At 42.8% G+C, this 25,980-nt stretch overlaps 1 protein-coding gene and 1 pseudogene across 2 annotated transcripts; both read right to left on the bottom strand.

The window, feature by feature from the left end:
• Positions 1-234: 234 nt before the first annotated feature.
• On the bottom strand, positions 235-16,770 carry LOC138380265 (zinc finger protein 491-like). Of its 2 annotated transcripts, XM_069464932.1 has the most exons (4): positions 16,665-16,770; positions 3,271-3,397; positions 3,008-3,068; positions 235-2,611 (listed from the first exon to the last, which is right to left on the bottom strand). In XM_069464932.1, exons 1-4 carry the CDS (start codon positions 16,665-16,667, stop codon positions 1,294-1,296), a joined length of 1,509 nt encoding a protein of 502 aa, XP_069321033.1. In that variant the 5' UTR covers positions 16,668-16,770; the 3' UTR covers positions 235-1,293. The 2 variants fall into 2 exon arrangements, with proteins under 2 accessions (XP_069321033.1, XP_069321032.1); XM_069464931.1 differs by lacking the exon at positions 16,665-16,770 and having other exon boundaries at positions 3,271-3,566.
• A 5,566-nt stretch (positions 16,771-22,336) lies between these two features.
• Positions 22,337-23,726, bottom strand: LOC138380266 (protein ENTREP3 pseudogene; annotated as a pseudogene).
• Between the last annotated feature and the right edge of the window lie 2,254 nt (positions 23,727-25,980).

Genomic DNA, 25,980 nt, shown 5'->3' with positions numbered 1-25,980 from the left:
CATTTTAATATGCCTTGTCAGGAAATGAAAAGGAGAATAACATTTGGTAGTATAAAGTTGTTAAAAAAATAATTATTTCTAAGAAATATGTACACAAATCTTGGTAGCTATAAAGACATATATTATTTTTATTCACATAAAATCAAACATAGTTAAAAATCAGCTGAGATATTATATTCAGCTGTGAATAACAGGACACATTCTAAAATTCCTGATAAAATGACGGTGCTTATTCCCACATGAAAGTTCTGGGTGAGACCGGTCACTACACAATGCAGAAGAGAAACAAGTTCCCATCTAGTTGGTTTTGTTGGTGGCATTATAGCTGTGATGCTGAACCAGAGTCACTACCAGTAAAACAAAGATGCCTCCAATACAAATCACACCTTACGTAAATTCAATCTATTGAGTAGGGGAGTAAGGCATGAGAGAATATTCACAGCTGTGACAGTCTAAATTAGCTTGCTGGTAAAGACATTAATATACCTGAAAGGAAACCAAACTGCAGATTCATTTGTTAGTCTTAAAACAATTTTTTTCCTTTGTTCATTTCAGCTCAATTTCATTTTTTTACCACAAATAAGTCTTTAATGTGAGGTTTCTGGGGACATCTCTGGAAACCTACACCTCTGAGCAAATAAAAGTCAAGTGATTTTGAAGATACTCTTGATTGCCAAGGCAAGGAATCGAGAAACTGGGCTGCAAGCAAGTGTCCACACAACCCATATTAACCTGGCTGTCACCCAGTATGGTGACTAAAATGTGATTAATGCCTTCCTCATGTAAGATGAGCTATTGTTGAATTGCATCATGGAATCAATCATTCAACTCCAACTCTAGCTTTTATTGTCCTATCACAGATCATCTCTTTTCCCAACTGAAAAGTAAACTATGTCATGAGGTCTTTCTCTACTCTTCTCTGCTGTGCTTGAAAGGAACTGGGACAGCCGGGTGCAGTGGCTCACGCCTGTAATCCTAGCACTCTGGGAGGCCAAGGTGGGAGGATTGCTTGAGCTCAGGACTTTGAGACCAGCTTGAGCAAGAATGGGACCCCATCTCTACAAAAAAATAGAAAAATTAGCCAGGTGTCATGGTACACTCTGACAGTCCCAGATACTTGGGAGGCTGAGGCAAGAGGATTGCTTGAGCCTTGGATTTGAGGCTGCAGTGAGCTGTGATTGACACCACTGCACCACTCTACCCAGGGCAACAGAGCAAGACTCTGTCTCCAAAAAAAAAAAAGGAACTGGGCAACTGAATGTTTTCCTAATTCCTTATGTTAACTGGATTTTCTCATATATTAATAGTATGAGTTCTTTCGTGTTTTTGACAGGAACTAGAACGAATGAAGGTTTTTCCACATTCCTTACATTCATAGGGTTTCTCTCCAGTGTGAATTATTTCATGTATTCGAAAGTTTGTTGAAGATGTAAAGGCTTTATCACAATACTTACATTTATAGGGTTTCCCTTCAGTGTGAGCCCTTTCATGTCTACGAAAGGAACTGACATAATGGAAGGCTTTCCCACAGTGCTGACATTCATAGGGTTTCTCTCCAGTGTGCATCCTTTCATGTATTCGAATGTACTTGGAACAGCTGAAGGCTTTCCCACAGTGCTGACACTCATAGGGTTTCTCTCCAGTGTGCGTCCTTTCATGTATCCGAAAGGAAGTGGAACAGCTGAAGGCTTTCCCACATTGCTTGCATTCATAGGGTTTCTCTCCAGTGTGAGTTCTGTCATGCTTTTGTAATGATCGTAGAGAATAAAAGGCTTTCCCACATAGCTGACACTTATAAGGTCTATCTCCAGTGTGTATTCTCATGTGACATTCAAAGCTTACACGATGAGTAAATGCTTTCCCACATTCCTTACATTCATAGGGTTTTTCTCCAGTGTGAGTCATTTCATGACTGCGAAGGGAACTAGGACAGTTGAAGGCTTTCCTACATTCCTTACATCCATACGGCTTCTGTCCTGTGTGAATCCTTTCATGTCTATGAAAGGAACTGTAATGAATGAATACTTTCCCACATTGCTTACATTGATAGGGCTTCTCTCCAGTGTGAGTTCTTTCATGTGCTCGAACAGAACTGTACCAACCGAAAGCTTTACCACATTGTTTACATTTATATGGTTTCTCTCCAGTGTGAATTATTTCATGTATAAGATATAAACTGAGAGAAGCAAAGTGTTTTCCACAAAACTTACATTTATGAGGTCCGTCTCCACTATGCTTTACCATGTGTCTTCGAAAGTCTATGAGAGAAACGAAGGTTTGTCCACATTCCTTACAATCATAGGGTTTCTCCCCAGTGGGAGGCCCTTCACGTGTTCGAAAGGAGTAGCGATAACTGAAGGCTTTCTCACGTTGCTTATGTGTGTGTGGCTTTTTCCTATATTTCTGATACTCATACGGTTTGTGTCCAGGGTCAGCTCTGATGTGCGTATTCAAAGATGAATGACCAGTGGAGACTTCTCCACACACACTCTTTTCACAAGGTTTTACTCCGGGAGTTTTCTTGTTTAGGATATGATCTGGAACCTGGCCGAAGCTTTCTCCATACTGACTACTTTGTTGATTTTCAATGCGTCTCTTTCCCATAAGACTTCTGTACAGAATGAGAAGCACATTATTACTGGTTTATTTATAAACGATTTTGCATTTGTTAATAAGTGGCACTTGCATTTTTAACATTATCAAGGACAGCATAGGCTTTCTTCTCTTTCTGGATTATCTGAACATGAATGGACAATAAGCTCTGCAAGATGGCCTAGCCATACTTATTATCAAAAAATAATAATCATATGGGGTTGCATAGTATTATCAAATAAATTCAGACATTAAACATCTTTGTCACATTTAAGTATGCATTTTTAGAGAAAATTTTCTGAGAATAAAATAATTTGACCCTGGGGTTATTTGTTTTGTGTGCATGTTTTTAACATTTTCTGATAATCTAAAATTTTCTTTAAAGACATTGCTTTGTCCTGTGAGTGCAAATTACCTTAGATTTCTCCTGGGATTTTTGTACTGATCTTCAATGTTCTGGTCTTTCCATTTTGTCCCTAAATTGCAGACCCAGAAAAAAAGTCATGAATTATTATAAAATTATGAAAAAATTATTAGATTTTATGTTCATGGTACACTGCAACAATGCCTGATTTATTCAAAGTATTTCATGTCATATTCCAAATCACAAAACAGCATTGATAAACAAGAAACTCTTGTTCTCTAATTCACTGAGTGAAGGAGTATCATCACCCTTACCTACAGAGGCCAGGTTCTTCAGGGTTTCCTGCATTACATCTCTGTACAGATTCTTCTGGGAAGGATCCAGCAAAGCCCACTCCTCCAGGGTGAAGTTGACAGCCACATCCTCAAAGGCCACTGAGTCCTGAAACATCCCATATGTGTAGAAGATAGTGGAGACTGACAGCATTGGGGACATATACTCTATTGGTAAGAAGTTTACATGATGGTGGTGACTCTAAGCATTTATTCCATGATTTTCTCAGACTGTTAATCTCTTTCTATACCCGTGTCCTCTCATACTGCAATTCTGGTGCTAGTATATAACTGCTGGGTAAAGCAACAGTGAACAGGAAGTCATGTCTTATTGGTGAATCCAGGGAGAAAGATGTGCTCCCCAGGTCACCCCTAATGCCTCTTTGTACAATGAATCTGCAGCACATGTTATAACAAAGTCTCACTAATTAGCGTGCAGAAAAATGTTAGCATTAGCAATCCTGAGACTGTATTCTTGAAAATGCTAGTTTCTCAAGATTAGGACATAGACATTTAAAAACAAGAAAAGAAAAGAAAAAAAATGCTTGTTACAAAGTTAAACCTTGCTTGGTATTTTGGATGGGACTCTCCTACCCAACTGAGAAGAGTCATAACTTAACTGAGACAGAATCCCATGAGTAGAACCTTTTGTGGGAAACAGTACCGAGGTTAGAAAACCTAAATTTTAATTGATGAATTGCTGAGGGCCAAATGGAGAGAAGGTAAAAATTGCATCAGGCCCAGCCTTAAGATTATCCAGGCATGGTGATGCACACCTGTATTGCCCGCTACTGGGGAGGCTGAGGCAGGAGAATCACTTGAGTCCCAAGAGTTCAAGGCTGCAGTGAGCTATGGTAAAACCACTGCACTCCAGCCTGGGCATCAGAGTGATATTAAGTCTCGTGAAAGAAAAAAAACAAAACAAATAATGTTGAAAAATGTTTGTGCATCAGAGTATAGTATGGACAGAGGGAAAAAGGCAAGCCATGAAAGTGCAGAAAATATTGACAAATCACGTCTCTGGCAAGGTCTTAATGAGAAGAACACATAAATAACACCCATGACAACTACAAAAAAATAAAAATCAAGGATGTCTTATCTTGGAACCAATCACACTGTTCAAAGTGTAACAGTAAGGGTAGCTCCATCTTAATGCTAACTAGTAATTCTTTCTTTTACAAAGCCTAATTGTGTGCTTGCTTAGTAAGTCCAGAAACTGGCCTTGAGCAACTAACTATAGAACCAATGTTGTGGGACTCCTCCCCTCCCCGCTGGAGCAAAATGCTGAGCAGTTAACCTTCAATTCTATTGCGTTAACCACCACAACAAGACATACTGACCTGCACATAGCCAGCCCCTGCCAGGCCTCTGTTCCCTTTATAAGCCCTCTAGTCAGCCTGAGAAACCTGACCCAGCTTTTGCAACATCAGTCCATCATCTTCCCAGGTTGCCAGCTCTTGAATAAAAGGTGCTTTTCCTTTCACCAACCCTCCTCTCATGTTTGGCTTTCGGGTGATGAGCAGCTGATTCTGCACTGGGTTACAAATTTCTGGATCCGCAAAGTGAGACTGTGTGTTTTGGATGGTCGTAGCTCACCTGATTTACTAGGGACAGGGAAGCTGGCTGCAGCAGGGAACAGTCGCCTGTCCGCACCAGCTGCTCATGGCTGCCTGACCTGCAGGATGGGAACCCACGGATGTCCCAGCAGCTCCCAAGAATCTTTTCATCTTGGGCTAATTCTCCTTTCCGTCCCCTTCACAGAATCAGCTGTCTGCAGTGCTTTATTGGTGAAAGGAAACCGACAGACTCAATTTGGAATTTGTAGGGAAGTCGCTCCCATGTATACAACTGGGAACTCCCTTCCCTTCCATTTGGGGTTTTTCCTCAGACTAAGCCACTCTCTGTTCTTATTTCTTTTGGGGTACCCTGTTGGTCGGGGGAATAGTTTTTGGACTTTAACCCGATTTGTGAACCAGTTCATTTGCACTTGTCTGATTTGGTGTTCTCTGGGCTTCTGTTTGAAACTTCTTGTATTTACTGGTGTGCGGCATGTAAATGTGCTATGAGAAAGGTCAAAGTGATGCCAAGTTTTCTAGGACTCCTGCTAGTTACATATTATGGCCTGTTCTTGTGTACACGTTTAAACTGATGGCCACATTATATCAATGAAAATTCAGAGGTCGAGTGATCACTCTGCCACAATACAGTTAAAATGTAGAGTATGGGGCCAGGCGCGGTGGCTCACGCCTGTAATCCTAGCACTCTGGGAGGCCGAGGGGGGAGGATCGCTCGAGCTCAGGAGTTTGAGACCAGCCTGAGCAAGAGCGAGACCCCATCTCTACTAAAAATAGAAAGAAATTAGTCAAAAAACTAAAAACATATATAGAAAAAAATTGGCCGGGCATGGTGGCACATGTCTGTAGTCCCAGCTACTCGGGAGGCTGAGGCAGAAGGATCGCTTGAGCCCAGGAGTCTGAGGTTGCTGTGAGCTAGGCTGACGCCACGGCACTCTAGCCCGGGCAACAGAGCCAGACTCTGTCTCAAAAAAAAAAAAAAAAAAAAAAAAAAAAAGGAGTATGTTATTCTATTTTCTTTTCTACTTTGAATCTACAGTTGCTAAGCTATCAGTGTTGAGATAAAACTGCTAATTCAAGGCTACTTAGAGATTAATATAAACACTGAAAAGCTCATTTGAAACTGAAAATAAAAAAGGGAAAAGAACTTTAGATATATTTATGTGTATGTATATGTATTATATGTGGTGTCTACATAGTACCAAATTGGCTTATAAATAAATGCTTGCTCATAAATTAAGTAAACAAATCTAAATGCTTTTTAAGTTCTTATGACCTTAATAATCTTTAATAAATATAGTTTTAAAATTATTTATTAAAAAAATAAAAATATCTCAAACTGTCAGCATAAAATTTTGCCTGAGTTTAGTGGTCATTTTTATGACTTGTCCCTCCTAGATGTTTTAATATGTCAGGGGTTCATACAAAGGTTACAAAACTATAAACCCAGCCAAAACAAAATGATCTGTGTTTGTACAATTTCTGATAAAACTAATTTAATATTATTGGCATAATGATAACAGCTAAATCTCCTGAGTTATGAACAAAAATATCCATGTCTTTAAGGTGCTTCCTTAGGTAATAATGTAGGCATGGCTAAACAAAAATAAAGGTCAGTAAATTAGAATAAGTAAAACGTCACGTAAGTAGGTTCACAAAAACAGAAACTTATAGTCAAAGGTATTTTGGTCTTGGTCTCTTAATCCTAGTTGTAGATAAAATTTCTTCCATTGACTTTATTGTCTGTGGAAAGATGTACATAAAATCTGGTTCAGACTCACTCTATCATCTGATATTAATAGTACTAGTAGGGATTTAAAGCTGCCCTTAGGAGCTGGGGTTCTGAGAACTGAAATGAAATTGGGAGGCTTTAGTTTTCCCTTTGGTCTTGCTCACTCTTGATTTGTTTTGTGAGTGTAGGTTGCAAGGTTGCTTGATATATGTACATTGTATTGCCACAGCAAAGGCCTTTGTCTTTAAAAATTTGAAAAAAATCCCTGAACTTTTAATTTTTGTATAGTAATAAATTTTAAAATAAACAAAATGGTTATTTTTAGAATCCAAAGAGAATCTCAAAATGGTCTTACTCTTTGAAAGTATTACATGTACTCAAATTTGCATTTAAGTTGGAAAATGTCTTCAGACCAGGTCAGATTATCTTTAAAACAGTTTGATCTTGATCCTATGTAAATCACGTTTTGACTTTCTGTTGTCATGAGATGCTAAGGATTGGTGTTGAAGGGTTTACTCATTCTACAGTTGGGTTATGTCATGTCAATAAATTTTATTTTGGGATGTTGGTATTTGAAATAGAGATAATTAGTTAATATCTAAATAAAATGTGTTGAAAAACTTCTATATTTGTAGAACTTAGAAAACATGTTACGTTATTCAGAATAGCAAGTCTTACTAGAATACTTATGTATGTTTTCTTGGTAGGTTTTTAAAGTTTAAAAGTAGCAATTAAAACTATAATTTGATTGTTTATTGGTCTGTGTTTTGAAATTCTTTTCCTTTTCCCAAATTGTGTTTAGATATTCCATTTGTTTATATATTAAATGACTTCATTGAAGGCACAGTTAATCATATTGTATATCTAATATTCACAGGCTATAAAAATGGTTAACAGCAAAATAACTTGAAATGACAACTAGAATCTACATAAATTGCTAAAATAAATAAATTAGGTAAATATATGTGTGATAAATGCTTATGACAGACAATTCAAGATTTCTTGCTTCCTGGGTTTTTGTTAAGGTTTATATTACTCAGAGTTAAAATTCCTGGTTAATGTGCATGCTTTTATACATACAATGAGCCAAAAATAATTACATAAGATATACTTTTTATAAAGAAAAAGATGTTCTTTATTTAAAAGAATAATTTTGTCTAATTTGAAGGTTATTTAAAGGTTGATTCAAAATACAGATTTAGAAAGAAAATAAAAACAAGATAAAAAGGAACCAGTGAAGCAGGAAAAAGATGTGTAGAAATTTATGGATATAAAAATTTATTTTTGGTAAAAAAGGTTAAATAGAAAAGAGAATAATCACATATGAGAAAGGATCTTGCCTAACCATTTTTTTCCTAAAATAAAATGGTTATTTAAGAAAGGGAAAATTGGATGGTCTGTGTAAGTTATCATAAGGCTCATAAAAAATTCATAATTTGGCCGGGCATGGTGGCTCACGCCTGTAATCCTAGTACTCTGGGAGGCCGAGGCAGGAGGATCATTTGAGCTCAGGCATTGCAGACCAGCCTAAGCAAGAGTGAGACCCCGTCTCTACTAAAAATAGAAAGAAATTAACCGGACAACTAAACATCTATATAGAAAAAAATTAGCCGGGCATGGTGGCGCATGCCAGTAGTCCCAGCTATTCCGGAGGCTGTGGCAAAAGGATTGCTGGAGCCCAGGAGTTTGAGGTTGCTGTGAGCTGGGCTGACGCCACGGCACTCTAGCCCCAGCAACAGAGCCAGACTCTGTCTCAGAAAAAACCAGAAAATCATAAACTGTATATGTGATCTAGTTGGCTATAGGTAAAAAGGAAATTTTTTGGTTAAAACAACAAGGTTTTCTTAAAATACTGATTTGCTTCTAATAATATTGCAAAAAAAGTTTGATTCTAATTCTATAAACTGCTGCTTTTGAAACTTCTCAAGATTTATATCCCAGAAGTTCAACTTATGCCATGTCTCACTGCTTTCAGCTTTTTCTCCCCTTGAGAAGGCTGAAGGTGAAATGTTAATTCTCACCTTCAACTTTTCATTGGTTCCTGTTTCTCCTCTGGTTCTAAGTCTGTTGTTGTGGCCTGACCCAAAAATGTTTTACTTTAAAGGTTTAGAAAAGCAGTGTTTTTCTCCAGCACAACGTAATTCTATACTTGGCTTTTCTTGGTATGTCTGAATTATTTAATATGGTCACAGAAAGCTTTTTGGTCTGTTACTAAGAGTCTCATATCCCCCTTCTCAAGGTACTAGTTTTCTAGTTTCTTATTTCCTTTAGAACATAATGTTGACTCATCACCCTGGACACAGTATTCTTATGTCTGATTAATTCAAGTACCCTTTTCACCAGGTTTGACTTCCAAGTTTCCTGTAAGAAAAAAAAAAAAAAAATCACACTGCAGAAGGTTTCTCTTTACCTTTTGGTAACTGGCCTAAGAAACAAAGACTATGTTTTAGAATAATCCCTATGTTATCTTCTTCTTTTTTTTTTTTTTTTCTTTTTTTGAGACAAGGTCTCGCTCTGCCACCCAGTCTAGAGTATAGTGGCATCATCATACCTCACTGCAACCTCAAGCTCCTGGGCTCAAGCGATCCTCCTGCCTCAGCCTCCCAAATAGCTGGGACTACAGGCATGCATCAACACATCTGGCTAATTTTTCTATTTTTTGTAGAGATGGGGTCTTACTCTTGCTCAGGCTGGTCTCTCTCCGGCCTCGGCTTCCCAGGGTGCTAGGATTACAGGCGTGAGCCATCTTGCCTGGCCTCTTATCTTATCTTCATTAGGTTTTTGATTACTTGTAGAAATTTGAGCTTTAAAAAGTGATGGTTTTTAAATCCCTGTAATTTTCTGCATTGCCTTTAAAGTCTTGATTATCACTCTTGGTTAAGTGAATTACTGCTATTTTACAATGACCTGTGATTCTGTTTTGATCAGATGTTTTCAGCCTTTTAACATCTTTGACAAACCAAGATCAAATCAAAGCTATATCAAATATGTTAACTAACCCTTGTGCTATTAAGTCACAGGGCTGTGGCTCCTGGGTATCTAACATCAAACTCAAGTTAACTAAAGCCTCATTTTCAGACTGAAGAGAAGACAACAATCCAAATGAACTGCTTTCATGAGGCAAAGAACCAGGCCTATGTTCAGTGACATTAGGACTCATTTAATAATTTATTTTCTTTCCTTCCTTCCTTCCTTCCTTCCTTTTTTTTTTTTTTTTTTGAGACAGAGTCTTGCTCTGTTGCCCTGGCTAGATTGAGTGCCGTGGCGTCAGCCTAGCTCACAGCAACCTCAAACTCCTGGGCTTAAGCGATCCTACTGCCTCAGCCTCCCGAGTAGCTGGGACTACAGGCATGCACCACCATGCCCCGCTAATTTTTTCTCTATATATATTTTTTAGTTGGCCAGATAATTTTTTTCTATTTTTAGTAGAGACGGGGTCTTGCTGTTGCTCAGGCTGGTCTCGAACTCCTGACCTCGAGCGATCCTCCCCCCTCGGCCTCCCAGAGTGCTAGGATTACAGGCGTGAGCCACTGCATCCGGCCTAATAATTTTGTTTCTGTCTAAACATTGGTCAACATCACAAATTATTACGTACAAGTATTTTACACATTGTAGCTTCAGGTAGATACTCAAGTGCTTTCCTCTCATGAAAAATATTCAGATAGACAAATGATAAAAATTTTAAAATACAGCCATTTACTGCTCTTTGAAAATATGATAAACAATACTGCAATTGTTTCAAATGTAGCATGGGGGACACATAGTTGACAATGATGACAATTGGAGAGAAGAAGTTGGCATCTTGGAATGTGAGGATTGGAACCAGAATTTTAGGGATTTCGGCTGGGCACGGTGGGTCATGCCTGTAATCCTAGCACTCTGGGAGGCCGAGGCGGGAGGATCGCTTGAGGCCAGGAGTTCGAGACCAGCCTGAGCAAGAGCGAGATCCCGTCTCTACTAAAAAATAGAAAGAAATTATCTGGACAACTAAAAATATATATAGAAAAAATTAGCTGGGCATGGTGGCGCATGCCTGCAGTCCCATCTCCTTGGGAGGCTCAGGCAGAAGGATTGCTTGAGCCCAAGAGTTTGAGGTTGCCGTGAGCTAGGCTGACGCCACGGCACTCTAGTCCGGGCAACAGAGCCAGACTCTGTCTCCAAAAAAATAAAATAAATTAATTAATTAACTAATTTAGGGATTTATTGTCAGCCCTGGGAAGAACTAGGCTGGGGTTCAAGGACTCCCTCCTTGACCAAATCTGAGTCAGCCTCCTCAGCACTTTGGATGCCAAGGTGAGAGGATTGCTTGAAGCTAGGAGTTTGAGACCAGCCTGAGCAACACAGTGAGACCCCACCTAGACAAAAAATAGAAAAATTAGCTGGGCGTGGTGGCACACACCTGTAGTTCCAGCTCCTCGGGAGACGTAGGCAGGAGGATCGCTTGACTCAGGAGTTCGAGGCTGCAGTGAGGTATGTTAATGCCACTGCACTTTAGCCTGGGCAACAGAGCAAGACTCTGTCAGCAAAACAAACAAACAAAATAGAAGATCATCCTAATAGATGTAGAAAAGGAGGTAAAAAAGGTGACAAATCTCAACAGCCTTTTGTGACTGGAATACTCAAGAAACTAAGAAATACAAGGGAACTTCCTCAATCGATCATAAAGCACGCATAAAAAATGTAAAGTTACCATCGCACTTGAAGGTGGAAGACTAGCACTTTCTCCCAAAGATGAGACATAAGACAAGGATGTCTCCTCTTACTTCTTCTATTCAACTTGGGAAGGGAATTTCTACTAGTTCAACCAGGCCAGAAAATAAAAACCTTCCAGACTTATAGGGCATACACATATGGCACCCAACAGACAAATAGGCTTTGTCACTGCACATATAGATATATAAACAGAGACAGAGAAACACAAAAGACCCAATCTGGTCACTTAAGAAAACAGGCTGACTACAAGACTTCCTATCTGGTATTTTGAAAAGAATGCACAAATAGATCAATAGAACACAATGGAGAATGCAGAAATAATCCCACACACATATAGTAATCTCATCATTCACAAAGGAGCCAAGGTGATTCAATGGAGATAGTGTAGTCTTTTCAACAAATGGTAACAGAACAGCTTGACTAACGTGTAAAGAAATGAATTAAGAGGCCGGGCGCGGTAGCTCACGCCTGTAATCCTAGCACTCTGGGAGGCCGAGGAGGGTGGATCGCTCGAGGTCAGGAGTTCAAGACCAGCCTGAACCAAGAGCAAGACCCCGTCTCTACTAAAAATAGAAAGAAATTATCTGGCCAACTAAAATATATATAGAAAAAAATTAGCCAGGCATGGTGGCGCATGCCTGTAGTCCCAGCTACTCGGGAGGTTGAGGCAGTAGGATCGCTTAAGCCCAGGAGTTTGAGGTTGCTGTGAGCTAGGCTGATGCCACGGCACTCACTCTAGCCCGGGCAACAAAGCAAGACTATGTCTCAAAAAAAAAAAAAAAAGAAAGAAAGAAAGAAATGAATTAAGCATAGACTTAACTTTCTTTAGCTAAACTAAAAAAAAAAAAATGGATCATTAACCTAGATAGGAAATGCAAAATTCAAAACTTCTAGAGGATAACACAGGTGAAAATCAAGACCACCTTGGACTTGGCAAGAAAGAAGATTTCACACATAACACCAACAGCAAGATCTGTGCATGAGAAAATGGATAAATTGGACTTCAGTCAAATTGAAACTGTTTTGCAAAAGACACTGTTAACAGAATGAAAGATAGGCTGGAGACTGGGACAAAATATCTGCAAAACATCTATCTGATAAAGGACTACTACTGAAAATATACAAAGAACTCCTAAAACTCAAGAAAACAACCAACCAGTTAAAAAGAAAACAAAAGCTCTGGAAATACACCTCAGCTAAGACGACATACATACAGAAAACAAACATATAACAGGAGGCTCTACATCACATGTCACTAGAAAAGAGCAAATGAAAATCATAATGAGGTATCACCAAATACCTGGTACAGTGGCTAAAATCTAAAACACTGACCCCACCCAACACTGGGGGAAACGTGAAGCGACAGGGACTCTCATTGACGGCTGATGTGAATGGAAAACATTACAGGGACTTGGGAAGACAGGCTGACATGCTTAGGAAGGTGTGCATGGTCTTAACAGGATTCAGCAATCACACGCCTAGGTATTGTCCCACATGAGTTTAAAACCGATGTCCCCACAAAAGTCTTCACATGAATACTTTTAGCAGTCTCATCCATAACTGTCAAAAACGAGAATCAATCAAGATAAGCCTTTCTTCTTCAGTTTGTTTTTTAATTAAGAGACAGGGTGTCTCCATATATCACTTGCAGTGGCCTCAAAATCATGGCCTTAAGCAATCCTCCCTGAGTAGCTGGGACTAGAAGTAGGAGTCACCACACCCAGGTCAATATTCATAAGAGATTAGATAAACTGTGGTACACCCACCCAGTGGAATATTATTCAGGGATGAAGAGAAATGAGCTATTAAGCCATAAGGCCACGGAGAAACTTTAAACATATATTGTTACCTGAAAGAAGCAAGTCTGAAATGGCTACTTACAGAAAAGCAAAACTCCAGAGGCAGTAACAAGTGTCAACCAGGGAAGGCGGAGTGGAGGATTAGAGGGAGTGGAGGGTGATGACTCGGTGGAGTACAGGGGAATTTGGGGCAGTGAAAGTCTTCGTGTAAGACCCTGGGGACGGACACATGACACACGTACTTGTCAAAACCTACAGAATTATAGATCACCCAGAGTGAACCCTAATGTAAAAGACTGGCTTTAGTTAATAATGTAGTATTAGTTCAAGAATTCTCACCATCATCAAAAATGTAATATATTGCTTCGCCAGCTATCTCACACACTGCAGAAAGTCAAGATGTTAAAAAAAAAAAAATAGGGAAAACTACGAGCTGGGAAGGACAAGGTGGAAACTCTGCTCAATTTTTGGGTCAAATCCCCCCTGCTCTAAATAATAAGGTCTATTCAATAAAAAAGTGAATTAACTACCATTCTATGGAAGATGCATCGCTGAGAAAAAAAAAAACCACAAAAAACCAAACTGACATACAATATCACACATATCATTTGCATAAAAAATACACAAAAACAAAATACACTGACATAAGCATGTATACACAGTTTGTAAAACTAAGAAGAAAAGTGAGGAAATTATCTTTCACAATCCTGGTTCCAGCAATATTTCTGTTCATTGTGCAATTGTTTTATGCATTTTCTCCGTATGTAATGTTTTTAGAAAGTTTCTAGAATGCAAACCCTATACATAAATTAAATCTCAGTGCATTTCGAATGACTAGTAACATATTGAATCATTTTTAAAAGATAACATAGCCTATTAAGGTAATTTCTAAGGTAATTTCTAAAACTAATTTTCTTAAAGTCCCAAAAAGGGCAGTGAAAGGATATAAAATGATTATAATGCAAGAAGTATATGTGGAAAGACATCAATGCAATGAAGGGAACGATGTCATATGTCCTTAGAAAGGAGACTGCATAGCCCCTGATAACCTCTGTGAGATAGATCTAGTGTTATATTAAATTCCATAAAATCCACAAACAGGTTTCTCTTGTTTTTCATTGAAATGAAGCAAAACTACTCCAGGTGTTGTGGGCCTGTTGTCCCAGCTACTCAGCAAGGTGAGGTGAGAGCTCATGAGGCTGGGAGTTCAAGGCCAGCCTGAGCAATATAGCCAGATCCCAGCTCTAAAAAAATTTAAAGATAAGAAGTCTCCCTGAAAGCCATATTGCAAATATGCACAACCAAATCCCCTGCAGCTCGGTCAGGGTAAAGCTACAGGTTATAGCAACTCTCCTAAGAGAGACGACAAGACAAGCCAAATCACAAAAAAGGAAACCATCTGTGTAAGAAAAAAGCAGAACACTTCTAAAAGTTACAAGCAAATTGTGTGAGTTCACAGTCGGGAATGTTTTTGTCTCTAAGAAAGTAAAGTAGGCCCCAATAGAAAATATTGACAAATTCAACTTCATTAAAATTAAGAAGAGGCCGTCAAGCAGCTCAGGCAGGCAGCCTGCATCACCCCTGTTCACAGGGGACCCCACACTCCCACAGGTCAGCACATTCCCAAACTTGGGACCCCCCGACCCTGCAAATGGAGCCCAGGGTGGCTCACACCAAGGCAGTGCCTGAGGCTGAGCAGCCAGAAAACTGAATTGTAGGCAAAAAAGACAATCTGTAACTAATTAAACTTCTGTACTTCATAAACCAGCCTTGTATACAAAACGTTGTAATCCTGGTTTTTTGGCTATAGAAGCAAGAACTTAACTTTTAACTTCGGACCACTGAGCCCATATCTCTGGAATCTGTGTTTTCTGGAATACCTGTTCCCAGCTTTTCGCCTGAATAAACTCTTTTAAAGTGGACTCTAATCCTTTTGCTTATTTCGGCTTCACAAGTCCAAATAAAGCGACTACATAACTGTCACCAATGGAGTACTTAATCTGGGTTGGCGCCTTCTGCAGGTTATCAAAGCCTGCCTTCAACCTGTAAGCTAAAAATAAATCTAAACCCTCCAAGGGACTGAACAGACCACCCCTTGGCCAAGGGAACCCCAGAAAAACCTTAAAATTGAGTTTGTATCCTTGATGGGAAGGGAGGTCAGACATGCCTTTTTATACCCCTTTCTTCTCGAGTTTAGACACAACTAACCAACTTTAACATTAAAATAGAGATCACAAGACTGACAAAACACAGGCTTTGTGTGGCAATAAGATACCAAGTTATAAACAAGACTTAAGGCCAAGCAAGGCAAGGGTTAAGTCAGCCTTACAGGCCATAGAACCTAGTTAAACAGGTCTCTTTTTGCTGGAAGGGTATCACATGACAGATAATAGACCCCAGTATCTTAAGCATTCCTTCCCAGTGACTCTAAATTTTTAGACAAAGGTTAACACCACTCAACCAATTGCCAAGTAAAGATCCCTAAACTGACCCTGATTTCTAAGCCTCTTCCCCCCAACTCTCACAGCGCCCTTAGAAATGTCCCGCCTTTTGAGGCCAAACCAAAGTATGCAAGTATTGATTTAGGATTTTACCTCCAATTCCTGTTTTCTTGAAATGTATGAAACCAAACTGTAATCCCAACGGCTCGGGACCACTTACCCAAGGCTTGCTAGGTTTGTTTCATTCATATTGGGATCAGAATAAACTTTTTTTTTTTTTTTTTTTTTTTGAGACAGAGTCTGGCTCTGTTGCCCGGGTGCCATGGCGTCAGCCTAGCTCACAGCAACCTCAAACTCCTGAGCTCAAGGGATCCTCCTGCCTCAGCCTCCCGAGTAGCTGGGACTACAGGCATGCGCCACCATGCCCGGCTAATTTTTTCTATATATATTTTTAGTTGTCCATATGATTTCTTTCTATTTTTAGTAGAGACGGGGTCTCGCTCTTGCTCAGGCTGGTCTCGAACTCCTGAGCTCAAACGATCCTCCCACCTCGGCCTCCCAGAGTGCTAGGATTACAGGCGTGAGCCACCGCACCCGGCCCAGAATAAACTTTTTAAAATTATTTCAGAGAGGTTGCTTTTTTCCGTTAACCAATCACAAACCATGACTGGGTGTTTCTCATTCACGAATCACTCTTTAATTTTTAGAAGGGCCTCAGTTTAATTTTTAACAGCAGAAAGGGACTTGGGACCCCACAGGCCGCAGCCCCGCCCACGCGTGACCCCTACACACACGCGACCGCCCCACGGGGAGTCGGGACCCTCCCCCGACAACCCTCCAGCCGCCACCGCACATCTGGGGACACGCAGGGCTGCAGGCGGAGCCGCCCAGAGAGGTGGCCGAGGTCGCCTCGCAGACAGGACGCCCGGGGCCCGGCTGCCGGCCCAGCCCCACCCCGCTGGCCGGAGGGAACCAGGGCTGAGCTGCGCCAGCGGCGACTCGGGTCCGCAGACTCGGGAGCGGACCGCGGGGAGGCCCAGGTCCCGCCACAGCCGGTTCGGCCGGTTCCCACCAGCCCCTCTCCACAGTCCCGGGACATCGGACCCAGCACACTCACCATTTCCCGGCTTCTGGGTGTCCCGGGGTCCTTTCTAGGATCCCGCGACCAGTGCGCGACAGAAGCCGTGGCGGAGGAATCTGGGGCCTCTCGGAGCGACGAACACGGCCCCGCCAGCGCGGCGGGAGTCACCCACCCAGGACTGGAGAGAGGCTGAAGGTCGCAGCCTCCTTCCCGCGACCAGTTTGAACTGACAGTGCACAGGCCCCGCCCCAGCACCCCTGATTGGATATTGCTCCAGGCCCCGCCCCCTTGAGCCTGAGTGACAGGGGAAGCGATGGGAGCGTGGACGCCCGGAGCCAGGCAGACGGGTTCTACCCACAGCTTCTGGGGCTCCGCTCCCTCCCAGCCCGGTCAGCGTAGATCTGGATTTCAGCCCTAGCTGAGCCAGCTCGCTAGAAGGAGCACTGGCGTCTAACTCACTCAAGGGGCTGTCCCTGTTCCTTCTTCCTGGAGAGCCTAACAAGTGTGTGCAGGGAATTCCAGACTCGGTGTCCACTGCAGCGATCCGGTTGCCTCAGAGGAGGGGAGCCCAGACCAGGCCAGGCCACACTGGAACAGGACAGAGGGCCTGATGTCCTCCAGGTGTTGGGAATTTGTGATAAAGCATGACATACCCCTCTAACCCCTCCTTGCAACGTGAAAACGCTCCCTCCAAGTCCTTCATTTTCGCCAGCAGGAAACTTTCATCTTGTGTAAGTTTAAGGTTCTGACCTAAATAAATTGTCCAATCCATAAATGATTTCTCCAGGAGACACTCCAAACTGTTCTTTCTTTGAGCCTGACCTTCCCAGATTTCCTCCATACATAGAAATTACAGCCTGACTGCAGCGACCCTGTGCCTGCCACAACCAAGACACTGTCCCGGTTCTCAGAATCCACACTCCTGTGATTTTTCTGAGCAGATGGAGGAGGCCCCTTGCAGGGAGGGCAGGCTGCCCGAGAAGCCCGAGGGGAGCCCCATGTCCCTCCCTTTGCAGCCTCCAGACTGGCCTCAGCTTGGAGCCACTGGCCTCAGGCTCTGCTGCCCAGCACGGTTCTCACCTGCTTCTCACCAACATGGATCAGTTAAACGGGACAAAGACCCGCAATCCCAGTGTCTGAATAAGACACCAGCAGGGCCCCTGATTTCTTCTTGTATTTGTGTATAAAGTAGAGAAGGAAAATTTTAAGATAATCTAACTGCATGAAAAGACTTCCAGATTGTGGTGGCGGGTGAGGAACCCTACGCGGGACACATTGGCACCGTGGGGCCGGCTTGGGGTGTGGGGAGGGGGCGCAGAGCAGGATAGGGGCAGAGTCGGCTAGATCAGACGACAAGCTGGGCCCAGCGGCAGAACCGGTTCTACTTCCCAGCCTAGAGGGAGCGGAGGTGGGGGCTCCGCGTGGAGCCGGGGCTGGGGCAGGGGCTGCGGTGCGCTGGGGCCTAGGGCTGGGGAGCTGATATGGGCCAGGGGCTGCGGGTTAGGGCTCAGGACTGAGAAAGCAGAGATTGGAGGGGGCCAGGTCAGAGGGAAGGAAGGTGCATTTTGGGGGACGGGAGTGGATACGTGGGGGCAGGGGCGTGCCCAGGCGCGGGGTGAAGTTCAAAGCCTGGTGGGTCTGGTTTGGTACAACATTTTCTACATAAGGCTGCTGTATAAGTTACAACAATTTAGTTAACAGTTTGTTTTCTTTTCCCTGCTGCTTATTTTCTTTTCTTTAAAGCTGGTTTTATTTCCTTTGCAATTTACAAGAGTGTATTCAACATTCCATTTTAAGACAATGCAAGTCTTTGTGTGAGGAAGAGAAGAGGGAAGTTAATCTATAAAGATCAGCAGTGAACAAGAATTGGTCTCCGCTGTCTGGCTTTAGTCATTTATAGCATTTTACAAAACTGTAAGCAGGGAAGAAGGCTAATCTCTAGCCAGGGAACCCAAGGTTAGGGCCCTCTAGGTTACAGCTGTCAGTCACTGACTCGGACCCCCTAGTCCCATTGATTTAAGACTCAAAATATGAATGATTTAGAGTTCCAAGAGCTTAGATTTTGAATTACTCACTTTCACAGCCCCTAACAGTCTTCAGGTCGCATTTCCTTCTGTCTTTTTCTTCAAGATGGAGGGATCCCTGGGCCAGGACCTAACTGCAAACCCCACCCCCGCACCATACACACAGAAGAGTTTGTGACCCTGTCCTGTTTGGAAAACCCATCCTGCTCTCTTCCCACTTGCTGTGTAATTAGGGGTGCGTCATCTCCGTGCTTGCCACAGATTCTCCTTCCTCCCTCTGGGGTTGAGTAGAAAACACATCTGACCTATTCATGTTTTTCTGTGAAACAAGCAACAGCAAATAGCTGTTTCGGTTTCTAGGCATTAGGCTTACACAGGGAGATCAGAGGCCTGTGGGGGGAATATTTTCTAACAAATCACAGGTTATTGAATTACCTGAAAGAAACTGCTTTCCTACTTGAGAAAATTTAAGGTGTTTCTGTTTAAATTCTTCCGTCCTCCAGCAATCTAATGCTTCTTGTAATATTTATGACCTTAGTAGTTACCCTGCTGTTCTTTAGTTAATGCTTAATGAATAGTGTAGCACTTTAGCTCCTTTAGCAAGGGAAGTTAAATTTTGAGACTTTTCTTTTTCAAAGGATACTGTCATTACCAATTCACAATGACAAAAATATTTTGAAAGGTTAATTTTATGCTGTCCACCTATCTATATACCCTTGTAATAAAACAGTTTTGACTGAAGAAAAAGAAACAGCCTCCTACCTAACATAGTGGGAAAGAAAGGGGAGAAAGCTATCTGCTTCCAGCCAGTGTGCAAAGCCCCAAGACCCAGAGGCCTCTCCTTTCTGTACTGGGCTTTGCTCTGCAGCCTTGAGTTAATTTCAGTTAATTTCACCCATGTTGCTTTGTCTTGGGGGAGGGAGTGTTGAGTTTAGGCCATTGTGACCTGACTGTTCTGCAACTAACACATGACGAGTGCTGGCCCTGGGCTGAGAACTGCTGCAGCAGAGATAAACCTGTCCGTGCCCCCACCTGATGTGTACACAGTGAGGTCACAGGTTCAAGTGTTGTCTGAGAACTGTGCATTCCCTCCATCTCCCATGCTTCTTAGTGCCATTTTCTTGCTTTTCCTGACTGGGGCTACCATTGGAGGAGGCCAGACAGAAAGGTTCCTCTTTTTTGAGTGAGGAACACTGCAGAGCTCATTGGCACACATTTTTCAGGAGAATTGGGGACGCCAGTGGTGTTGTGCCTGCCTCTTTGGGTAGCCTGTACTGCACTGTGGAAGAATCATGTTTGGGAGATTAAGCCATGATGTTTGTGTCATGTTAAGGAAGAAGAGTCCAAGGGGGGGGGGGTTTCTATGGTCACTTGAACTATCATATTTAATTTTTTTTATAGAGATGGGATACTCATGCAATGACTTTTGTGTGTTAACGAATACCACTACAAACCTGTGCAGGATTAAGATAGGGAACCGAGGACCAAGTACCTGTTTAATGGTGACTTCCTGCTCAATAATCATTGCACAACAATAAAGTCATAAATTTTTCCTGTCTGTGCAAGCCTGTGGGAAAAAACAACTTTTCTTTTAATATTTATTTTAATTATAATGAAAGGAGATGACTTGCTCATTTCACCATATCTGCCTTTCTGTTAGGGAGAAGTTTGCCCAAAAAAGGAACATTAAAAAATCATTTAATGATTGGGGGTTACTAATGAGAGGAAGATAAGAACAAACTAGAAGTCCTATCATATGCATCTGAGAGAAATACACAAATAATATTTAGGTACTATTAGTTGTGTAAAAACTTAGCCGGGTGTGGTGCTGCCCAGCTGTTGTCCCACCTACTCAGGAGGGTGAGGCAGGAGGATTGCTTTAGCCCTAAACATAGGAGCCAACCTGGGCAACAGAGGGAGAACTTGTGTGCTTAAAAAAATTAAATTAAATTAAATAAATAAAATTTGAGGCTTTGAGGCTGGAAGTTTCTATTTTAGGACATTAAAGAAAATTTTCTATTAAAAGAGATCAGGCCAGGTGTGGCCTGCAATCCTAGCACTCTGGGAGGGCGAGGGAGGAGGATCACTTGAGGTCAGGAGTTCAAGACAAGCCTGAGCAAGAGCAAGACCCTCTCTCTACTAAAAATAGAAAAATTAGCCAGGCATCTTGGTCTGTGTCTGTAGTCCCAGCTACTCGAGAGGTTAATGCAGGAGGATCACTTGAGCCCAGGGGTTTGAGCAAGCAGTAAGCTATGATGATACCACTGCACTCTACTCAGGGCAAGAGAGACTCTGTCTCAAAAATAAAAATAAAAATAAAGAGATCAGACATAATACTGAGAGAGGGAATTGTATACAAAACACTGTGTATGCAACAGCCAACCACTTCCCATGGGGTATTATTGAATAGGAACTTTAGCTTTGGGTTTTAATAAAGGTCTTTCTGAAGCAGTGAATCTGACTATACTGTCTCCTTTACTCCTCTATTTCAGTTTCTTAAAATGATGGCCTGCCATTTAGGTGTTGGGCTTTTATTTATTAGAAAACAGGTTGTTCTGACATATATACATATATTTATTTCATATTTTTAGAGAGGGTGTCTCATTACACTGCCCAGGTTGGACTCAAACTCATGATTTCACCTCACCTCAGCCTCTTGAGTAGCTGAAACTACCTTTTTCAGCTAACCAGTATTTTTTTTTTTTTTTTTTTTTTTTTGAGACAGAGTCTCACTCTGTCACACCAGGTAGAGTGCAGTGGCATCATCATAGCTCACTGCAACCTCAAACTCCTGGGCTCCAGCGGTCCTCCCACCTCGGCCTCCCAGAATGCTAGGATTGCAGGCATGAGACACCGAGCCCAGCCTAACCAGTATTTTTTTTTTTAATTAAGCAACAGTGTCTCGCTCTGTTGCCCAGGCTGGAGTATAGTGGCTTCATTAAAGCTCACTGTAACCTTTAACTCATGGGCTCAAATAATCCGCCCACCATAGCCTCCCAAGTACCTGAGACTACAGGGGAAAGCAACCATGCCTGGCTATTTTTTTTTAGTTTTTATAGAGATGGGGCCTTGCTATGCTGCCCAGGTTGGTCTTGAACTCCTGTCCTCAAGTGAACCTCCCACCTTGGCCTCCTAGAGTGCCGGAATTAGAGGTGTGAGTCACTGCTTCCTGCCTAGCCTATATATTTTTTGATGACAGAACTACCTAAGGCCTTACTGGAGTTACAAGGCCTAATACTAAAACCAGAGAAGGACATAACAACAAAAAAATACTACAGACCAATATCCTTGATGAACACAGACACAAATAGCCACAACAAAATGCTAGAAAATGGAATGCACAACACATTACAAAGATGATACACCATGATGAAGTGGGTTTTACACCAGGGATGCAAGGACGGTTCAACATAAGTAAATCAATAAATGAGATAAATCATATAAACAGAATTAAGGATGAAAACCATATCATCATTTCAATAGATGCAGAAAATGCATTCGATAAACAATTCAGCACCCTTTCATGATAATGATCCTCAACAAACTAGGCATATTAGCAACATACCTCAAAATAATAAAGACCACATATGACAAACTCACAGCCAACATCACACTTAAAGGGAAAAGTTAAAAGCATTCCCCCCAAGAATGGGAATACGACAATGATGCCCACTTTTAGCACTCTCATTCAACATGATACTGAGGGGCTCGGGTGGGAGGGATCACAGCTGGGCATGGGCCACACCTGGGCGGCTGCCTCCATGGGGGTACCCTCCTCCTTGGCTCAGGGGAGTTGGGTCCCACCCAGGGTGGCCAGCCCTCCAGCTGGTGGCAGCTGCAGGAAGCTGTGGGGGCACCCAGGGAGGGTGGGGCCCCTGGGGCAGAGCAGGAATAGGAGTGGGCAGCCTGTGGGGGCTGTTGTGGCAGGGGGCTGTCCTCAAAGGGGCCTGTAGGCCACAGTCCAGGCTGAGGCAGTAGCCCGGGCTGCTATGTTGGATAGAGCGGAAGAGCATGTAGTCAACAGAAGCAAACAGAGCCCTGCAGCTCCAGCAGGTGCGAGTCCTTCGACAGGCTGGAGCCCCTGGGATGTTGCCCTTAGCTCACAGCACCAGAGGCCACTGTCCACAGACACATCTACAGTGGAGGCCACTGGCTCACAGCTGCAAGAGCCATCATGAAGCTGAGGATCAAAGAGAGTGGCCTGGCTGTGTCCTCATTGCCCCATGACAGCCTCATAAGAAGGGGGGCAGTCAGTAGGGTGCGAGGGCACTGGGCTGTCCACGGAGCCATTGCACGTGATGCTCCGTGTATCTGATTCTGAGCTGCAGGTGTACTCTGCGGGACAGTAGGGTAGTGGGCACACAGGCAGTACAAATTCTTCCAGGTCTAGCAACTAGGAGCAGGGTAGCAGTGTAGGAGGGGGGCCAGGGCGAGGACGTGCAGCCCAGAGGCCCCAGGGGGCCTGAGACTGAGGCTCAGGAGCCAGTGTATGCATGAGGTCCCAAGAGAAGATTTGGATGCAGCAGACGACAGCAGAGAGGGGACAGATTATGGCGGCACATGTGGTGAGCCTGCAGACGCTCAACAGCAGGTTCTTGAGGGCCCCTCGGCTTCATCATAGGGGGAGTTAGGGGCAACTTTCAGTTCCTGCCCTGACTCTGGATAGGGCTGGAGCAGGGGAACAGAGGAGCAGCACACACAGACCTTTCCTTCCATGGAGCATTCTCCAGAGTCTCAGGCCAGCTGAGCATTCTTACAGGAGAGAACAGAGCCAGCCATACTAAGCGTGACACAGGGCACCAAAAATAAGGAAAAGGAAGCCACTAGAGTGAATGGCTGCTTCCAGGACACAGTGCCAACCCCCCAAAGATGGGCAAGACCTCTTCACACTCTCGGGGGTGGTGACGGAGGAGGCCACCCTGCTGAAGGTGATCACCAGGATGCCCAGGTGCTGGGCCAGCCCCAGCCTGAGCAGGGCCTGCAGCCAGGGTCTGTGGAGGAGGAGACGGGGAAGGCCCCGGGTGCTGGGCCGGCAGGTCAGATAGCAGCTGAAGTCACCAGGTGAGGGCACCATGCCTGCTGCCCAGGTTGCCTGAGAGTCATTCGGCACCCTCTGGTGCTTAGGAGCATCTCAGAGGCACCCAAGGCCCCTTTCTCCTCTCCACCCTCCTTGCTCTACAGACCACCACCTACCTGAGTTCCCTGAGGCATGGCCTGGATGCCAGCTGGGGCAGGGCCCAAGTAAGGGGCATCACAGAGGGACACTGGGGTGCTTCCTCCCCACCACGGGCATTAGATGGGCACCGTGCCCAGGGCAGTGATGAGGACGTGGGAACAGTGGCTCAATGCGTCTCCCTGGGGAAGAGGGATGACGAGAAGGGCTGGTCCTGCAGGGAGGAGAGGGTGCAGTCCAGAGCCCAGTAAAGGGAGAAGGATGGAAAGAGATCTAGAGAAGAAGGGAGGGATTGGTGCCTCCAGAGGCGAGGTTGGTTTGCCCACTGGGTGTCCAGTGGGGTCTGGGGCCACCTGGTGAAGAGAGGCTGTGGTGCCACTGTCTCCTGGGTCACCTGCCCAGTTCCCCTCCCCACCATGCTCTGCTCCCCCAGCTCGAGCTGCAGCAGGTCTGGGACTCAATATGATGTTATATTTGAAAAACAATTTCAGTAAAGTTTCAGGATGCAAAATCAATGTACAGAAATCACTAGCATTTCTATATATAAATAACCTAGCCAAGAACCAAGTCAAGAAGGCAATCCTATTTACAATAAAAAAAAAAAATCTCTAGGAATATATTTAGCCAAGGAGTTAAAGATCTCTACAAGGAAAACTATGAAGCACTGATGAAAGAAATCGTAGATGACACAAACAAAAGGAAAAACATCCCATGTTCATGGGCTGGAAGAAATAATATAATGAGAATGATCGTACTGCCCAAAGCAATCTACAGGTTCAATGCAATCCCTATGAACAAATCAGAAAAAAAAATACCTTGTGTAAGACAAAATCAGAACGTTTTCAGAAGTTGCAGGCAAATGTTGTGACTTCACAGGAAGGAATGTTTTCTTATCTAGGAAAATAAAAAAGGCTCCAAGGAAAAGATGGACAAACCCAATTCTATTGAAATGAAGAAGAATCCATCAAAAGGTAGAATGATATTAAAAGATAAACTGCAAGAAAATATTTCTGAAAGAAAATATTTACTGACCCTAGTAATGAAAAAGAAATAGTGTTCAGAATATGTTAAAAAAAAAAAAAAACCTGCAAACGAGTTAAATGTGAGAAAATGACTGGAAACTATTTCACAGAAGATGAATGATCACATAGGAAAAATGCTCAAACAACAGCAACCAGTATAAAGCAATAAGTATTCACAAAGATATTCTGTTTAACACCAGCTGGGCAGAAAGAAATGAGTTTGATAATTTCAAGTGTTGGTAAATCACAAGAATGAACACACATGCGTGAAAGGAGAGAATGTTAATGTATACATACTTTATTGGCACTTCCCACTAAATTTGAATTTATCAACATAGCAGTTTTATCCCAATGGGGAAAAAAATTCATGTTGCATTCACACCTTGGGACAAAAACAAGAATGATATTGTCAACAAGATCAAAAAATTAAAGTTGAAACAACCCAAGTCCCATGAGCAGTGCAATGGGTGAGTAAACCGGGTGACCCGGGACTTCAGATGGCAGCATGTTTGCAACAAACTGACCCAAGGAAACCAGAAATAAACTGTATCCGGATAATATTAATGGCATATATATAGCAACATTGTTACTGAAAACTCAAAAGAGACAAAACTCTACATGGTGATAAAGAGATAATAAAGCTGTAAAGGATAACAGCAGATTCCACTAGTAAGATGCTTTGCTTAAAAAAAACAAAAACAAAAAAATGAATCACAACTTTGACCAAAGGGTGCCAGAGGGAAGGATACCAGGGAGGCACACCAGAACTGCCAAGGTCTATTGATTTCCCTGGGTGGTATGAACCTGGGTGTTTACATTCTCATTATTTCATCTTAGTTGGCATCAAACAATTTATGATTGCAAGAACTCTATTTTGTTCTTCAGACCTTAACACACAATCTACTCAGGTTCCAACGTAATAAATAAAATTCTTACACTGAAATCATGGAACACAATTCTTAAATGCTCGAGGAAAAAGCAATTATATGGCAGCAAGATTCTACAAAGGAAAGCAAAGGGATGCAGCTCAGGCAGGCAGCCTGCATCACCCCCAGTTCACAAGGGACCCCACACTCCCATAGGTCAGCACATTCCCAAGCTTGGGGCCCACCTGACCCTGCAGATGGAGCCCA

This window comes from Eulemur rufifrons, unplaced genomic scaffold (genome assembly GCF_041146395.1).
Source record: "Eulemur rufifrons isolate Redbay unplaced genomic scaffold, OSU_ERuf_1 scaffold_322, whole genome shotgun sequence".
Taxonomy (NCBI): domain Eukaryota; kingdom Metazoa; phylum Chordata; class Mammalia; order Primates; family Lemuridae; genus Eulemur; species Eulemur rufifrons.
Note: the sequence above shows the minus strand (reverse complement) of the source record. Positions and strands in the feature narration are given on the sequence as shown.